The sequence below is a fragment of the Puntigrus tetrazona genome, unplaced genomic scaffold, assembly GCF_018831695.1.
Source record: "Puntigrus tetrazona isolate hp1 unplaced genomic scaffold, ASM1883169v1 S000000837, whole genome shotgun sequence".
Classification (NCBI taxonomy): domain Eukaryota; kingdom Metazoa; phylum Chordata; class Actinopteri; order Cypriniformes; family Cyprinidae; genus Puntigrus; species Puntigrus tetrazona.
The window spans coordinates 368276-387500 of record NW_025048437.1 but is presented as its reverse complement, the minus strand read 5'-3'; the positions used below and the strand labels follow the sequence as shown (position 1 = coordinate 387500).

Here is a 19225-nt window from a genome sequence, read left to right as displayed (position 1 = left end):
TGAGAAATATAAATCCAACTTTTGACTGCAACCGAAAACATTTTTCAATATATTTACATTTTTATCTATATTTTCCTCAATGTAATTTTTTATGTAATTTATTTACGATAATGCTAAAATATGACTCCCAGGCACGAAGCTACAATGTGAGTCTAATATATATTTCTGTATAAAATGTTTTTGAAAGAGTCAAGGTTGCGTTCATTGTATCAAAAATGCTTAAAAAATTGTGAAATATTATTATAATTTTAAATATCTGCTTTCTGTGCGAATACATGTCGTTCATTGCTCTATTTTCAGCATCATTCCTCCAGTCTTCAGTGTCACACGATTCGTCTGATATACTGATTCGAGCAGAAAGGTCAAAGGTGAAGCACTGAAATGCGTAACGCGTCCTTGCCGAACAATGCCGTTCATTTCTCACCTGCTGAGGAAATCCTCTCCAGCACTCTCTCTGATCCCAGAACCACGGCGTCTACGAGGAAGACAAACACCGCGGTCACTTTCGCACGAATCAAACACCACCAACAAGACGACTTCCTTTCGGCAGCCGGCGCAAAGCGCGCCGCGTCCCGAGGGAAGCTCTCGTTCGGGCGCTCTTAAAGCGCTCAGGGCTTCTGGGTGAAGCCGACCGCCCCCGGGGGACCCTAATTAGGAGACGACTCTAAAGACGCCAGCCCCGAGACGCATTTGGGAAACGCAGCTTCGAATTTCTACTCACGTTAATTAAAGACGCCGATCCCGCGGTGAAAGAGACCAGGTAGAACACAAACCTCCAGCTGGAGAAACGAAGACAGGAAGTTACAAAACTGTATCGTCCAAAAGCATTTAAGCTGTATGTTTTAATTTATTAAACTCGCTGCACATAGTTCTTTTGAACCGTGATTTGTTTCTAAAAGCACAAAAAAACATTTATAAAATTATAAAGTCAAATATTAACTCACAACAGGGAGTTATAAAGGTGTTTTTTTTATTCAAATTGGACTTCATAACTTTACATACATTTCACAATTCTGCGAAAATGTGATAAAAAGTCCTTTTTTTAATTTTTTTTATTATTTTTATTATTTGGTAGCGTATGCTTTCTATATGATGCCGAGTTAAAAATATCATTAACTAATTTTTACATTATGGACAGATTTTTTTCACAAAATAAGAATAAATGTGTTTCAAATGTTATCTAATTGCATCAGCTCATATGATATATGATGCACATATGATGATAACAAAATCAGTTTTTTAAACAAATAAACGCAGTCTTGGTGAGCATCGTGTACGGTATATTTATATCTATGCTGAACTTTAACTAAAACTACTTCAAATAGCATTTTCATAGTTGTTTTCTGATTAAAACAATAACTAGATTACAATTAAAATTAATTTAACAAAATAAATAAATCTTCTCAAGGCTGGATTAAGTGAATTAAAAAAGATTATTATTAATTGTTAGATTATTATTATTAAATTACTATTATTACTTAATTACTTATATAAGACCAAGAATGAAATCTTTAATTTTTAATTTATAATATAATTTTTTTATATTTTATTATTTTAAAATATTATTTTATTTATTTTATTTTTTATTCTTTTATTTTATTTATATTATTTATTAATATATATATAACTTTTTGTATGTATATATATATATATATATATATATATATATATATATATATATACACACACACACACACATTTATACATTTATATATGCATTTAAAATACATCATATAACTTACAATCTGCATTTAATATGCATTTGATGCAGTGCACACTATTAGCATTTATATGTTTATTTCACTAAATCTAACTGTTGCAGTAAAATGACCAAAGATGCAGCAGAAAACATCAGGTTCGTCAGTCTTCATCACCGGCCATAATTCTGATCTTGAAATCGTGATTATGCATGAAACAATATCATGCACGTGACATTGCGCCCGAGAACTGATCAGACAGGTGTAAAAAGCGACTGAGTTTCAGACACATGCGCTATTTTTGTAATCTGCGGCACAAAATGACCAGAAAGCTGTACTGTATTTCTCTCAGCAGGGTCACGTGATCAGTTCTCTGAGGACATATGACTGCGAGGTCACCAAAAGCAACTTACCTGGCCTCGCAAAACTTCTTACTGTTGCTGGGTCGGTCCAGGTTTCTTCGGTTACGAAACCAGGTCTCCACTTGTCTGTGAGTCAGGTTGCACTGGTTAACCAGGCCGGTGATCTCGCTCTAGACGGATTCATGCAGTGACATGAGGTACTATTTCACAATGAACAATAATATTCCTGGTTAAACACAATAGGTCTATAAACAGAATCTGTGATTATAAATCAGATTATAACTCATGCCTGAACATGTGAAGCTAATTAACCGACGCTTGAGGTTTTACTAGTCTCTCTGTTATTCCTTGCCCAAATAAAAACACCAAAAACACACATTTGTGATCAAAATATTTACCTGAATAATTATATCATTTAATAATTCATTTAATATTATACTTATTATATTATTAACTGAGTTAATGAAATAGAAAACAAGTAATTAGTTATTTAAAAACAAACATTTTTAATTAAATGTAATTATTAAAAATTATTAAAAATTCATTTAATAAGCATTTTAAATATATAATTATATATCATTTTTATATGATCATTTTTAATTTGTAATTTTTTATGCGCTTGTCTTATTTTTAGACACTTTAGTGTAGCTTTGATTTATTTTTATATCAGTTTCCCTTTTCATTTTAGTTCGTTCTACATATTTTATCATACGCTTTTCTCATTTGTTTTTATTTCAGTTTTTCACTTAGTAGTTCATTACGTGCTTTTTTCCATATGCTTTTATTTTAACAATTACTTCCAATTAAACTAGCTGCACTCCTAATTTAAGTATTTTTTCGTCGGCTATAAAAAATAATATAATTTCTGACTCGAAGCGTCTCTAGCTCTTTGAATCAAGCGTGTGTGTTAAAAACCCGCTGGCTCTCTTCCTGTACGGGGTTACACATCCACACACTCATTTGCGACGCACTGTGGGATCTTCCAGGAAAAAGGAAGATGCAAAACAACAACTGTTGCAGAATAATCTCTCAGTGCGTGTTTGCATGAACGTACGTGGATTCGTGCGCGTGTTTAACTCGTGTTTGTGGATGCGTTCAAAGGCAAGGCTTGGTACTTAAATACTAAAAGATGGTTCCAAAATAGTGATTATTTTTTAATTATTATTTACATAGTTTTATAGTATTTACACGGTATAATATTTTATAGTGTAAAATATAATAATAATAATAATAATATATATATGTGTGTGTGTGTGTGTGTGTGTGTGTGTGTGTGTGTGTGCTCACTAAATTTGTCGGCTGTCTGCTGTTTTTAGTGTAAAATGCCTCTAAATTTGGGACAGGAGCGACTTTCAACCGAACTTGATCTTTCACTCCTAAAACTCTGCTGAGAGGAAAGAGAGAGAGAGAGAGAGAGACAGAGAGACAGAGAGAAACATCTGAGAGAGAGAGAAGAGAGAGAGAGAGAGAGAGAGACAGAGAGAGAGAGAGAGACAGAGAGAGAGAGAGAGAGAGAGAGAGACAGAGAGAGAGAGAGAGAGAGAGAGAGAGAGAGAGAGAGACAGAGAGAGAGAGAGAGAGAGAGAGAGAGAGAGAGAGAGAGAGAGAGAGAGAGAGAGAGAGAGAGAGAGAGAGAGAGAGAGAGAGAGAGAGAGAGAGAGAGAGAGAGAGAGAGAGAGAGAGAGAGAGAGAGAGAGAGAGAGAGAGAGAGAGAGAGAGAGAGAGAGAGAGAGAGAGAGAGAGAGAGAGAGAGAGAGAGAGAGAGAGAGAGAGAGAGAGAGAGAGAGAGAGACAGAGAGAGAGAGAGAGAGAGAGAGAGAGAGAGAGAGACAGAGAGAGAGAGAGAGACAGAGAGAGACAGAGAGAGAGAGAGAGACAGAGAGAGAGAGAGAGAGACAGAGAGATAGAGAGAGACATATTTAGGACACAAGATGAATTTCATCAATTTCTTCACTAAACGGGATCTTTATTCACATCCTCACAGAAAATAACAGGTTCCTCACAGGTTTCCCTTGAGCAGCTTATATACTGAAATTCAACTATGATTGTTGTTATTAATTTGTAATATTACCTGTACAAACACTGTTATTGTATATGAATATGTTTGCATTGGCTGGAGTTTAATTAGACGTGGAAACGTGATCTGGGATCAGTGGTGGATGAAACGGGTCACAGCATCAGCTGACAGGCTCTTTGTGTTGCTATAGCGATCAGCTGCTGCAGCAACGACACACACACACACACACACACACACACACACACACACACACACACACACACACACACACACACACACACACACGTCTGCCTGCTGCTGTTTGTTGATAAAGCGTCTCCCTCCCTAACTATAACACACCAGCCTTCATCTGCTCCCTCGGGCTGCACACACACACACACACACACACACACACACACCTGCTGGTCGCGCCGTCACACACAAAGACACGCATAAAGTTACACCGCAGCAGACGCCAGACGCACACAACATAACAAAGAGACGGACTGCGTTCAGGAACACGGCAGATTCAAGCATGCATACTAAACATTCAAGTACACATGCATGAGAGAGACTAATAGTTCATCAAAGACAAGAATGGGTATTGTTTTAGTTTTAGGACGACTTTTATGAAAGGTTTTGATTCACTTCTAATGACTACTGTATAGTGTGAAGTATGCATAAAACAATTTTGTGATCAGCAAAAGACAAAAACTAGGAGTTGTTGTTTTTTTTCTCTCTCATTCAATAATACAATATAATAATAATAATAATAATAATAATAATAATAATAATAATAATAATAATAAATAAATTGATTATTATTGTTATTTGTTATTTAAATATAAAAATGAACAGAATCAATAAAAATATATATTGACAGTAGTTGCAGTTATATGTTATAGTAAAATAAAATAAATTAATAAATTATTAAATAAATAATAATAACAATAACAATGGATTATTTTTATTATTCAAAATAATGTTAATTACTTAAATTATAAAAATCTGAAATATATCACTAAAATAGTAATATTACTACATCATATATTTATTATAACTATACTAATAATCAATCAAATAAAGTAATTTGGGCAGAAAATATGGAAATGCATTAAAATAAAGCGGGGAGGGAAGGCACAAATAATGTCCAAAAAAACAAGTGACACTGTTGTACTTTTTACAGCTCATAATAGTAAATAAATTGGTTTTTATTTTTGTTTATTATTTAAAATATAAAAATGAACAGAATCAATAAAAATAAAAATATATATTGACAATAGTTGCAGTTATATGTTATAGTAAAAGAAAAAATAAATAATAATTATAGCAATAACAATGGATTATTATTATTGTTATTATTATTATTCAAAATAATGTTAATTACTTAAATTGTAAAAATCTGAAATATATCCCTAAAATAGTAATATTACTATATCATATATTTATTATGACTATACTAATACATAATAATATCATTATTTAAATTATATCAATTAAAGAAATAAAACTCTATATATCTATTTGATAATAATATTGCAATTTAAAATATAAACATTTGTTATTGTTATTACTAATAAAGTAATTTGGGCAGAAAATATGGAAATGCATTAAAATAAAGCGGAGGGAAAGCACAATTAATGTCCAAAAAAACAAGTAACAATGTTGTACTTTTACAGCTCATAATAGTAAATAAATTGGTTATTATTTTTGTTTATTATTTCAAATATAAAAATGAACAGAATCAATAAAAATATATATTGACAATAGTTGCAGTTATATGTTATAGTAAAAGAAAAAAAAAATAATAATAACAACAATAACAATGGATTTTTATTATTGTTATTATTATTATTCAAAATAATGTTAATTACTTAAATGATAGAAAATCTGAAATATATCACTATTGCAAAACTAGTAATATTACTATATCTAATATTTATTATGACTACACTAATACTAATACATAATAATATTTCTTTGCACGTAAAACTCATATTGTGTGGTTAATTGAGGTGGAACTTGGTTAAATTACAGCCCAAGCCCTCGGGGCTCTCTAAAGTCATCAGTCACCTCTCAAAGGCGTAACGAAGCATGATGAATCCCAGAGCCAGAGGCAGAGCCAGGAGCAGATCCCGCGGGAGAGGACGCCGAGAGCCCTCCATCTCCTCCATATCATCCCAGCTGATTCCCGGAGGAAGCCAGTACTCCTGCTTCCAGAGCCACTGACTGAGCTGCTCCATCCTGAGGCCGAGACAAAACAGACGATTGTATGCGTTATGATATTCATATAGCACCTAACATTCCCACACTTTAGTCCTGACCCATGAATGTTCATGCGTTTTCCGTGACCTTCCCAATCATTCATGATTACGATAAAGAAAAATTTACATTTTTTTCAGAGGCTGGAAAGGATTTCTTTGCTTTGATTTTTTTTTTTAAATATAACTATTAGACTTTTTAATTTTTTTTAAATACTTTTTTTAAATATCGTAAATATAAAGTAAGCTGTCAAATAAAGCGAGGAAAATTTAAAATGTATATATTAAAATATATACTGAATATATTAAATATATATATTTATATTGTTGTGTAAATATATTAGAGAAGTTATTTTCCTATGTGTGATGATTGCTAATGTTATTATTAAAATAATATTTAATTTGATTAAGCTTGCTTTCAAAATCAGTGTTATAATAATAAAAACTATTTTTTTATATATATATATATATATATATATATATATTTATTTTTTTTTAATAAAATCTGACATGAACAATTTCTTAAATATTTTTATCAACAAAGATTTTTAATTCAGAAAATTATTTAGAAGAAATCGTGAAAAGAAACAGAAATAAATAAAATATAACTGCAAATAACTGAACAGTCCTTTTAAAGCAAAACATTACTAAATTATTAATATTAACATTGCATTTTGTAAATTGTGAATGTAAATAAAAAAATATTCCAATATTGCTATAAATGCACAACTTTAAATGACAGCCCTGAAAATACATTTGAAAAAAACAAACAAATTAATTAAGAAATTAATATACTATTATATATTACTAATAATAATACTTATATATATATATATATATATATATATATATATATATATATATATATATATATATTAATAATAATACTACTACTAATAAAAATATAAATACAATTAAGAAATGAATATACTATTATATATTACTAATAATAATACTTATATATACTACTAATAATACTAATAATAATAAAACATACAAATAAAATTAAAATTAAGGAATAAATATACTATTGAATATTACTAATAACAATACTTATATATACTACTAATAATACTAATAATAATAAAACATACAAATAAAATTAAAATTAAGAAATATACTACTGAATATTACTAATAACAATACTTATATATACTAATAATAATACTACTAATAATAATAAAAATACAAATAAAATTAAAATGAAGAAATGAATATAATATTATATATTACTAATAATAATACTTATATATACACTAATAATAATACTAATAAGAATAATACAAATAAAATAAAAATTAGGAAATGAATATACTATTGTATATTACTAATAATAATATTTATATATACTAATAATAATACTAATAAGAATACAAAATACAAATAAAATTAAGAAATGAATACACTATTGAATATTACTAATAACAATACTTATATATACTAATAATAATACTAATAATAATAAAAATACAAATAAAATTTAAATTAGAAATAAATATAATATTATATATTACTAATAATAATACTTATATATACTAATAATAATACTAATAATAATACAAAATACAAATAAAATTAAGAAATGAATATACTATTGTATATTACTAATAATAACACTTATACTAATAATAATACTACTAATAATAAAAATACAAATAAAATTAAAATTAAAATTAGGAAATAAATATAATATTGTATATTACTAATAATAATACTAATAATAATACAAAATACAAATAAAATTAAAATTAAGAAATGAATATACTATTGTATATTACTAATAATAACACCTATACTAATAATAATACTACTAATAATAAAAAATACAAATAAAATTAAATAAAAAGAAATGAATAATGTAAATGCTCATTTGACCCTAATCTGAAGCCCTGAATTACACGATTAAGTACATTATAAGTACATTAAACACAGATAAACACAAGTATCTGATGTGCCATGAGAAGAGGCATCACGTCCATCAGATAAATCCTTGCACACGTACTGTCGGTTATCTTTCTCGTCTGTAGTAAATATTTTTCACGACACACCTGCTGGAACTCACCTGACCGACAGATGACTGATACCTGCTTAAACAATGAGTTTCTTCATCGCGTTAATATCTCGAGACACGTCCGCAACAGAATCGACAAACCCTACGAGGAAATGCCCAAAAACCAACCTGCTTGTGTCCTCTGCCGGGTTGCTGTTGGATGAAGATGATGATGATGATGGTGTGCGCAGTTACGATCAGCGGATTTTACGCAAATTAATTTCCATGGAGAGATTTGCATTCAGAAATGTAGCTCATAAAACAATCGCAATGCAAAAAAAAAAATAAATAATACAATGATAAAAATGCGACACTAAAAATATTTAAATGATCGTCGGCGGCATTCTCTGCAGCCTGCCCTTGGTAGCGTTGCGGTAAATTATTTAGAAATGAATTTCCGGTAAAAATAAAAATAAAAAAACCGGAAGATCCGAATCCGTTCACTCTTGATCTTAATGCACCTTAAGGTGAATGTGAAGAATAAATGCTGAGGTTCGTTATATCTGTCTGATAAAAGTGAGACCGTCTGCTCTTTACGGGAGACTTGTGTCTGTCTGTGGGTGTGTCGAGGCGCCTATTGGTCCAGGAGATGATGCTCGGGAGTTCGAGTCGTTTAGGGGATTCGGTTCCTTTGAACCGCTCGTGTCTGAAGTGCAGATTTTGCGAAATGATTCATTAAACTGAAACGATTCGTTTGCAAATCGGACAAAGCTTTGTATTAAACACAGTACAAATAGACATTTTTTAAATAATTTCTATAATAAAAATTAAAAGCAGAATTACCCGTTTATGTTTTGTTTCCAGTCACTTGTGAACTGATTTGATTTGTTTACCACAGCCCACCAAGAAAAGACGAGATTTTCGCAATAAAACCGCAAATTAATAGTGATTATAGAAACTCGTTGACACTGAGACTGTGGTATTAACGTGTTTTAAGGCACATCGTGTTGGAAAAGACTGCGTATGACACAAATAACAAAAAACTGGTATTAGCATGATTCGGACGTAGCTTGCAGAAATGCTAACAAACAATCCAAAACTGTGGCGTGTTTTTAAACGTGATTAAAACAAATACAACAAAATACAACAATAATCAGACACTTTAGCATATGTTTTGGAAGTGATATTAGAACAGGCATAAGTGACAAATAGGGCCTATAACAAATAACAAATACTGTAGTAAGCATGTTTTTGGACATGAGTAGAGCCATTAATCGCATGGCAACAATAGCAAACATACTTTGCTATAACTGCGGTTATGTTTTTGGACAACAGGCCAGTTTAGCCTAACTTGGAGCTTATAAATACCATGGTATAAACATGGCATACAGGGCCCTACAGTAGAGAAAAAGGAAGGTACGAATCTGATACTGTATGCTAATACTTAATAGCCTGTCTTGTTGTACTAATTATTTTCTGCAATCCATGCGCATTCTTTTATCGAAGAGGAGACATAACTTTATATTCCAAATCATTTATTCGACAGATGCATATGATACAAACATCAGCTGCTGAGTTCATTCACACAAGAGAGTGTGTCCACACTCCAGCAGTTCTCAATATTTATCGTCGTCCCTCTTCAGTTCACACCCTCTCGAGTTATCTGACTCCATTGTCCATTCGGTGTTGTATCCTCTTTTCAAGAAAGCTGACCTCCTCATTCCATCTGTGACCTGTAGAACCTGAAGAGAGACATACATGACCCCTGACCCTCTCAACTCCCAAGCATGCAGCTTGCTTATCACTCCTCTGCACGCAGACATAGGCCAGGGATGTTAGCTGACAGTTCCCTGTTGAACTAACATTCTTTTGCACAATATATTGCTTGCACAAATACCATACTACTTAAAAGATATATTAGCTAATGTATTCTGGTCTATCTGGAAAGTTTTCTTTGACTTTTTTTTCTTTGACTTTCTTTGACTAGATGGTGACTCTTTTGTGGAAATGATGGACATTGAGCGTATACAGACATGAAAGATATTGTGGTATAAATATATATATATATATATATATATATATATATATATATATATATATATATATATATATATATATATTTTTTTTTTTTTTTTTTTTCTCTTAATGATATCTCTGTGCTAAATTATTTTTATTTATTTATTATTTTCATTTTTATTTTACTTTATTTATTATTTATTTTTAAATTATTATTTTTGTTCTCTCTTCTTGGTTCACTGTTCTTTGTTCATTTATACAACCTGGTATAACAAAATATATTGTATTGTCATCCAGATTTGTACAACAGTGTTTGAAAATAAAAATGTTGTTAAAAAAAAAAAAAAAAAAAAAAAAGATATATTAGCTATTTTGTATTTAAATACCATAGCTGATTATAATGATCAAAATATAATAATGATAATAATATAAAAAATGAAACATCAGTAATATATATATTCACAAAGGATAGAAAGTCTCTTATCCAGATCCTATGCTCTAGTTTTTGTCCAACAGACGTCCCCTCTGGGTAAATTCCTCCTAATAAATTATTGCATAAATCTGTGAGGTTGAGCTCGGTTGCTTTACTCGTCCTCGTTCCACCGTGTAATATAAGCTCACACTGTATGCTGAGGTGAAACGTGAAAGTATTACAGCATCAGATAGCGGAGGAGGTTCGCATGATGAGAGTGTGATAAGACGCAGACAGTGCGTCGATGCAATCACACTTTCACCTCTGATCGCATGCCTGGCGTTGCAGGTGACGCTCATTCAACGCAGGCGAGCGCCAGGCGTAGCTTTGTCGACATGGCTCAGAGACGCAGAGCGTTGTTTTCCTGCAGCATTCCTTGCCTGACACGTGCACTGAACATTAGCAAGTGCACTTAGGGGTCACTTTAAAATCAATTCACCTCACACTTTTGGTTTTACGTTCTTTTATGTTAAAGGTACGGTCCTTTAAGTTAGCCCGGCTATGCTATGTGTTATGCAAATCCTGAAGTAGTGTTTAAAACGTATTAATGCAATATTTCACATACATTCTCGTAATGTTGAGAAAATGCTCTCAGAATAACACCATTGCATCTAGATAACCGTTCTTGGAATATCAAAAAAAAATTGCGTTCAAACAATGTTATATTTCGGGAAGAAACAATCAGTCGAATGTTTCAAAAAAAGCACATAAAAATGTGACCACGGACCAGTCATAAGGCTCAATTTTTTTTTAAATTGGACTTTATACGTAATATAAAAGATGAATAAATAAAAGTTTGACAATATTGTTCTGAGATGCAACTGTTTGAAAATCTGAGAGTGCGAAAGAAATCAAAATATTGAGAAAATCTAAATATTGAGAAAATATTGCCTTTAAAGTTGTTCGAATCAAGTTCTTAATAATGCATATTACAACGTTTAGATATATTTATGGTTGGAAATGTACTAAATATCTTCATGGAACATGATCTTTACTTTATATCCCAATGATTCTTGGCATAAAAGAAAACAAATGGACAATTTTGACCCATCGGGTGTATTCTTGGTTATTGCTAGAAATATAGCCGTAAAACCCTTGCGTTCTTGCGCTCCGGGGGTTAACAAATACTTAACACACTTTAAATAAAATGCAAATTCATCACTTTGTGTGCAACGTGAATACATGACATGCAAATTTCAACAGAAATGTCATTAAAGTGCATTTTAGTTTACCGCACTGCTGTCAGTACATTCTGCAGCACAAATGCACAAACACAGCCGGTCAGTACGTCTAATAAACTGCATTTAATGCAAATTTAAACTGCAACTGTCATTATGTTACGATATAAATGTCTGTGCATCGTCTAAATCATGTCCTAGCACGATGCTCTCCTGTCAGATTCCTGTGTTTTGTTCTGGTGAAGTGAAGCTGAAGTCTTTTGTGTGTCTGCAGTCTTCACTAATGAGACGGAAACACGATGTTTACTGGCTCTCTCCAAAATACACTTCAATTCAGGCTTACAACTGGTTTCTTTAGGAGAGGGATTAGTTCCTTTCTTTTTTGAACCCTAGAAAGTGAATTATTATTATTATTATTATTATTATTATTTGGCCACAGCGATTCAGCTCATCTTTGTTGTTAACAGCAGCTAAGAATATGAAGCTTATGTTGAAGCTGAAAACTGTGGACGTCGGGATATAAAGAGCTCGTTGTTGGTATTATTAGACATAATGAATCCAGCAGGATGGAAGATTAGGCCGATTGCTTTTTATAATTGCTGTTATAATTATTATCAATACACATCCTTCACCTCATCCTGTACTGCTACCTATTTAAAAATAAATAAATGTAAATGAATTAATTCAATATTTATGTAAATGTAAATAAATGTATATATATATATATATATATATATATATATATATATATATATATATATATATATATATATATATATACAAATAAGAATCCCTTAAGTTGATGTCTTTTTTTTGAACTTGTAGTATAATAAAAATTTTCTTTCCGGTCTATAAGAAAATGTATTTGACACTTTCTCTTGTTATTGCTGTTTTATTTTGGTTACGCTCAAACCAAGGCTGAAAAGGTTTGGATTTATTCTTGAATGTGACTATGTGCCCTGTTTGGATGTAAAATTGAAATAATAAAAATAATAAGAAATTATTAATAATAATAATAATAATAATAAAGGATATATCTGTAATACTCATTTTCACCAGTAGATAGCGCTTGATGCAAGGAATCGGAAGAGAATTGCTTGCATTACTAGATATGTATATATATATATATATATATATATATATATATATATATATATATATATATGTCTAAATATTTATGTATATATATATATATATATATATATATATATATATATATATATATATATATATATATATATTCTTTTTTTTGTTTTTTAATCATTGTTTCAATTTCATGTCCAGATGGATCTCACACCTCACACCGGACACATATTGTTTTATTTAGTCCGTCTGATGGCTATGCAGTAATGACAAACTTTCTGTCTTTAGTTTGTGTTTCTCAGCTAGGGGCTGCAATGCACTTAACGTTATGCTGATAATGAAAAGTCTGACGACGTGACACCAATATTAAACACAAGACAATGTATACGTGCTAGAAAATGTCCTTATTAAACACTATCTGTGTGCTAAAATATGAACGAAGCACTGAATATTTCACATGTTACAGTCCCCTGTTATAGATTTTCGTGTAACACGGCTCTAAGTGAACGGAAACGTCCCCTCAGCGTCTTAAAACTCCCAAAACCTTTCCTAACCCATAATAAGGGGGCACTTTAAGACGCCATAATAAGCGTTTGAGGAGGTTTGTGAAACTGAGCAGAGTCGCTGTCGATATCTGCAGGATTTACAGCACGCCGTGATCAATATACAATCAATACATGATGTGTCTGTTAATCAGAGGCCGAACATAAAGCACCGCGACACAGACAAAATAAACCGAGCGTGACCTTTCACCTTTTCCAAAGAGTTTACGTCACATTGATTAAGAATATAGCTGCTCCCCATCTAACGGGGAACGTTTTGCGCAAACGTTCAATCATTAACGTTTGTTAAACGTTTTTCAAACGTCGTTCCGCGGTTTTCAGAATAGGCCTACTAACAAGAGACGTTCACAAGAGCGTTTAAAATACTGCGGCGGAGGGACAGCAACATTAGTGTGTTGTAAGGTTTTAACGAACGGTCCGTTAACGTTAACATTGAGAGAACGTTGTCAGAACGTTTCCTGTAAGCTGGGATGGCGTTACTTGGAAAATCCGCACTATCTTACACGAAAAAAAATACTACAGTCATTTATAGTGAGTGTTTTTGAACCATACTTGTCATAATTCTACAGTTGCTGTGGTAACATAACTATACTAACCCAGTACTGTAAGTTTAGGGTATATTATTCTACACACCTAAAACTACAGTATTACCGTATTCACTATAGTTAACAGTACGGTATGCTGTAGTGGTTCAAAAACACTATTTTTAATATAACGCAGTGTGGTATATTTTCATGATTAACGGTGAAAGAGCAACATAAAAACGCAGCTGAGAGAAAAAGTCATTTATTGAGCAAACACGACTTTGCTAAAAACCAGCCCAGAGTAAGAAACACTTGCAGAGAAACCCCCGTTTGTAAATAGTTTTGCCCTTTCAAGACGGGGGGGAAAAAGCACCTACTAATCCCAAACCGGCCATAAAACCTCACGACCAAATCAATACAGACGGACACTAGAGTACAAAAATAAACCAAGGCACATTTGCTCCAGTTATCACTGACAGAACCTGCAAAGCGGACAAACGTGACGCGAAACGTTTCATAATATAGCCTAATATTAATAAATACCGGTTTACATGCGCAGTAAAGACGATTAGAAATTCACAATAAAAAACAAGGAGGTGTGTGGGAAATGAATACATCCACATAATTGTAGAAATAGACATTTACGTAATTAAACTGAGTTTAGTGTTACTTTGAACTGAAATAAGCAAGCAAACGTTGTTTTATAGACTAAAATATCAGCGATGTTGCATTGGGACCATTCGCTTCGTGGTTAAAATCAAGTCAAAATATAAAGAAAACTAAATAATTTTCCATTAAGCACAATTAAGAAAATTCCTATGTATATTTTTGGTTTATAAATTAAAGGCATACCTGCAAAGCCGACGTTTAAAAATTTTATAAAAACAAACCAAAAAATATTTTGTGCATTCCAGTGAATGTTTTGGGGCAAAAAAGCTACGGAGAAAAAATAATACAATTTAAATTGTATTAAATGTAATAAGATAACTGTTTAAATATATATATATATATATATATATATATATATATATATATATATATATATATATATATATATATATATATATATATATATATATATATATACATATATTAAAATAAAAAGTATATTGTATTATATATAATATATTATATTGCACATAAAAATAATAACATATTAAAAGATGATTGAAAGATATAATATGTTATTATTATTATTATTATTATTATATAAAATGTTTTGTGAGATCTTCAGCTAGACCAGGGCGTAGTCAAACTGTCCTCTGTCCAGACCGTCTTTATGATCGGACCACGATGAGGACGGCATGCTGCTGTAAGGGTCCAGGAGGATCCGGAAACACCGCACCAGCAGAAACACCAGAAACAGCAGCAGGAGTCCCACGAAACACAGCGCCGTGATCTGCTCGGTGTCCGGAGCCAGCTGGAGCCCCGCCGTGGCCCCGGGGCCCGAGACGGGAGCCAGAGAGCGCAGCTCGTACTCCGTCAGAGGGCTTTCACTCATCTCCTCGGTTCTGAGATGAAACTGAGGGGGAGCGACGAAAAGCACACGACAAATACGGTTTGTTTTTCACACACGGCATTAGGATCAGTCCTGGTAATAAGAGCAAGCTGTTTCTGACGTTTCTCCTGACGGGGTTATTAAAGTTCATTCAAACTAAAATCACAAACCACACATTATTTGGGTTTCTAATTTCATTTAACTTGATGTACTTAAATAACAAAGACTGAAATATTGCATTCATTTTTTAAAAAAAAGGTAATTAATTGGAAGTTACCTAAAAATAAAATTAAAATTAAATGTTATTTCAGATAACATTTTGAATAATTTTATTGATTTATTATTTTAGTTTAACTTAAAATAACTAAAACTAAAATATTTAACACATTTTAAGAAACATTTTTGATTACTTAACATTTTTTAAATTAGATTCAATCTTATTTTAACAGCGAGATGCAAATACATCGGTGGGAAACGTATTTATTCAGCTTTCAGATGATGTGTAAATCTCGTAAAATCTTATAAAATGTTACAAAATTCGATCCTTGTGACTGGTTTTGTGGTCCAGGATCACATATATGTTCATTATGTAGATATAAATACACACATATACACAGTATAGTGCAAAAATATTTTGTTTATACATTTATAAATTCATATTCTTAATTTACTTAATTTACTTTTTATTTACTTAATATATTTAATATATAAACATAATATATATACATGCATATGTTTGTATTATACATATTAAACATACACACATACATATATATATATATATATATATATATATACACATACACATATGTACACACACATATATATATATATATATATATATATATATATATATATATATATATACACACACACACACACACATATATATATATATATATATATAGGTAAAAAAACATTTATTTTGAATGGGATTCATTATAATTAATCCTTTTTTATAACCTGTATCTGTAAATCATGTAGTTTTGGGGTTTTATGTTACCATACCCCACTCATATGAATTATTAATTTTATCTGTGCAGTTAAAAGCCTTAAATTTGTAAACAGCGGAATAAAATTCCTTCCTCGATCGCTTGTTAATATTCATGTTTGCGTTCTCAATATTCATGTTTATGAATGTTTCCTCTTTTTAAGTGTCATATCGGGATGAAGTTGATACTTAAGTCAAGACATGTCAGAAGTCTAGCACCGAAAGAGCAAGAAATAGTTCCTCCGGGAGGTAAACATGCCATCAGCGGTTACTTTACCTCACAGGCAGAAGCAACAGGATCTCCATTCGATGCTCAGAAGCAACTTTTTCTCAAACTACATCCATCTCCAAGCGAGCTGAGACGGACCTGGGGCCGCTGTTCATACTCTTCTGCGGCTAACGGCACACACGGCTTCACATGCAGGCGTCTGAGATCAGCGCCGAAAGCTCGGACGGAGAAAAGCAGCCCGGAGGGAGACAGAAAACACGGCTCTGAGAATGAAGGGAGAGAGACGCAGATCTGGGTCGATCGGGATCTCAAAACATTGCGGATCAATAACGGACACATAAAAGAGAAATAAATCAGGGCACCTCTTCGGCACGGCCCATCCGTGAGGAGTATTAAACCGAGGTGTAGTAAAACTTCACTCCGAGGCCCGGTCGACGGGTCACGACCCCGATGGGATGGTTTCCCCGGCGTTTCGTCAGCTGGTGATACGGGCTTCCTCTGACTTTATCAGAACGGGACGCTGACAGCTGATTCCTGTCCCAAACACAGCTCACTTAATAATAACTTAAGGGTTAAGGGCAGGTCAAAGGGCATATAGAGAGGTCAGATAGAAACAAGTTCAATAGGAGTTAAGAGTTTAATATATAACATGATACTGATACTGCATTATATCATATTAAAACAATAGGGACACAATCGGTCTAAGAATTAAGTCATTCTTAAGGTTACTAAGGTAGAAAAGTCGTTGTAAAAGTGATGAATGTATTTGTATGTGTAGAAAAACTGTTTAGGCACAGAAAAAAAACTGCTAAATTTTTAAGGTAAATGGGTGCAAGCAATTAAAATTAATCAACTTTATTTAAATGTTGGAAAAATAAATAGATTGCAACCATTGAAAAAAAAAAGAGTAAATAAAATTCAATGGATAATTTGTCAGTGTGTATTTATATATATATATATATATATATATATATATATATATAAAAAAAAATCCTAAAATTATTTATTATATAATTTATTATTTATAGAGTAAAATATATAATTTTAAAAATATAAAATGTAAATGTATATATATATATATATATATATATATATAATAGGAAAAAACCTAAAATTATTTATTATATATATTATATATATATATTTATTTATAGAGTAAAGATATATAATTTTAAAAATATAAAATGTAAATGTATATATATATAAAATAATAGGAAAAAACCTAAAATTATTTATTATATATATTTATTTATAGAGTAAAAATATATAATTTTAAAAATATAAAAAAATTAAATATAATTTTATTTAAAATATAATATATATATATATATATATATATATATATATATATATATATATATAATTTTATTGTTTATAACTACAAACAACTCCTGTCATATGACCATGTGAACTGTCACTATATATTATATATTTTTGTTTGTTATAGTTCGACGAGGAAATCCTGCAAGTGCAGAAATAGACACAGATCAATAACAGAGCTGATCGATCCGCTCACAAACTATAGATAAATCATTGTTTGCTGTCTCTGCACTTCACTGGAGCACCTCCGGATGAAAATATACGACGCGTGTTCACAATAAACACAATAAAGCGAGCAGACGACGCATTTAGAGTAAAAACTGCCTCATTATCACATTGTGCTGGCAACTTTTAACTTTTTCGCAGTGTATATAGCATGTATCCTTACAGAGGTGCAGAAATATTACATTATATATGTATGTTATATATCGACATTATTTTAAATACCATCTGAAATGTTTCTTTACAAAACACGGACCCGACTGTAAGTCGTATTAATGCAATCTGGAGATATCAACACTTCTTATAATGCATTTTATATAGGCTAGGCGTCAACAAGGGCTATCAGGTTTATTATTGTATGACAAATATAGAAAAACCTATAAAATCACAAAAAGTAGACTATATAATTTCTCATATTTTAGCAGGTCGTGATTGACAAACAAACAGTTTTCGCGACGCTGGAAACTTGCAGGTTTAACGAAAAGACTAAGTTTAATAAAACACAGCCTACCCATGATGTCGAGGGTCCGGTGCGCGTGCCGCTCTGACGGCTCTCCCGCGCGCGCTCTCGATCCTGCCTCACGCGCTCGCGTGCCATTGGCTGCCCGCCGGGTCCGCGGGGACGCGCGCGCGAGTGTGTCTCGTTATGTGACAGGCTGTCATAACAGAAAGCTTCTGTTAATGATTTTGGGGAGGGGGGGACTATATATAAAAAAAAAGTTATTAAATTTTATATTGTTAAATTATGGAGGGCATGTGATACTGTAAAACTGATATCAGCCACACTTTTATTGTAGGCTAAATGGAAAACGTAGAGGCAAAA

General features: G+C 31.7%; 2 protein-coding genes across 2 annotated transcripts in view; both read right to left on the bottom strand.

The window, feature by feature from the left end:
• Positions 1-8928, bottom strand: part of cers4b (ceramide synthase 4b) — a 16507-nt gene extending 7579 nt beyond the window's left edge. Inside the window, exons 1-6 of the mRNA XM_043233441.1 lie at positions 8496-8928; positions 6128-6299; positions 3351-3466; positions 2111-2230; positions 722-779; positions 425-475 (exon numbers count right to left, since the gene is read on the bottom strand). Coding sequence (XP_043089376.1) covers positions 425-475; positions 722-779; positions 2111-2230; positions 3351-3466; positions 6128-6298 — 516 coding nt within the window. The 5' untranslated portion in view covers position 6299; positions 8496-8928. The remainder of the gene's footprint in view (positions 1-424; positions 476-721; positions 780-2110; positions 2231-3350; positions 3467-6127; positions 6300-8495) is intronic.
• A 6416-nt stretch (positions 8929-15344) lies between these two features.
• On the bottom strand, positions 15345-19017 carry LOC122335604 (cortexin-1). The gene is made up of 4 exons (XM_043233446.1): positions 18914-19017; positions 17223-17394; positions 16909-17123; positions 15345-15664 (listed from the first exon to the last, which is right to left on the bottom strand). The coding sequence occupies exon 4, from the start codon at positions 15641-15643 to the stop codon at positions 15377-15379; it is 267 nt and encodes an 88-aa protein (XP_043089381.1). The 5' UTR covers positions 15644-15664; positions 16909-17123; positions 17223-17394; positions 18914-19017; the 3' UTR covers positions 15345-15376.
• Positions 19018-19225: the final 208 nt, after the last annotated feature.

Bases quoted from the DNA above. Each gene is read 5' to 3' on its own strand.
- LOC122335604 (XM_043233446.1), bottom strand. From the start codon at position 15,643: ATGAGTGAAAGCCCTCTGACGGAGTACGAGCTGCGCTCTCTGGCTCCC.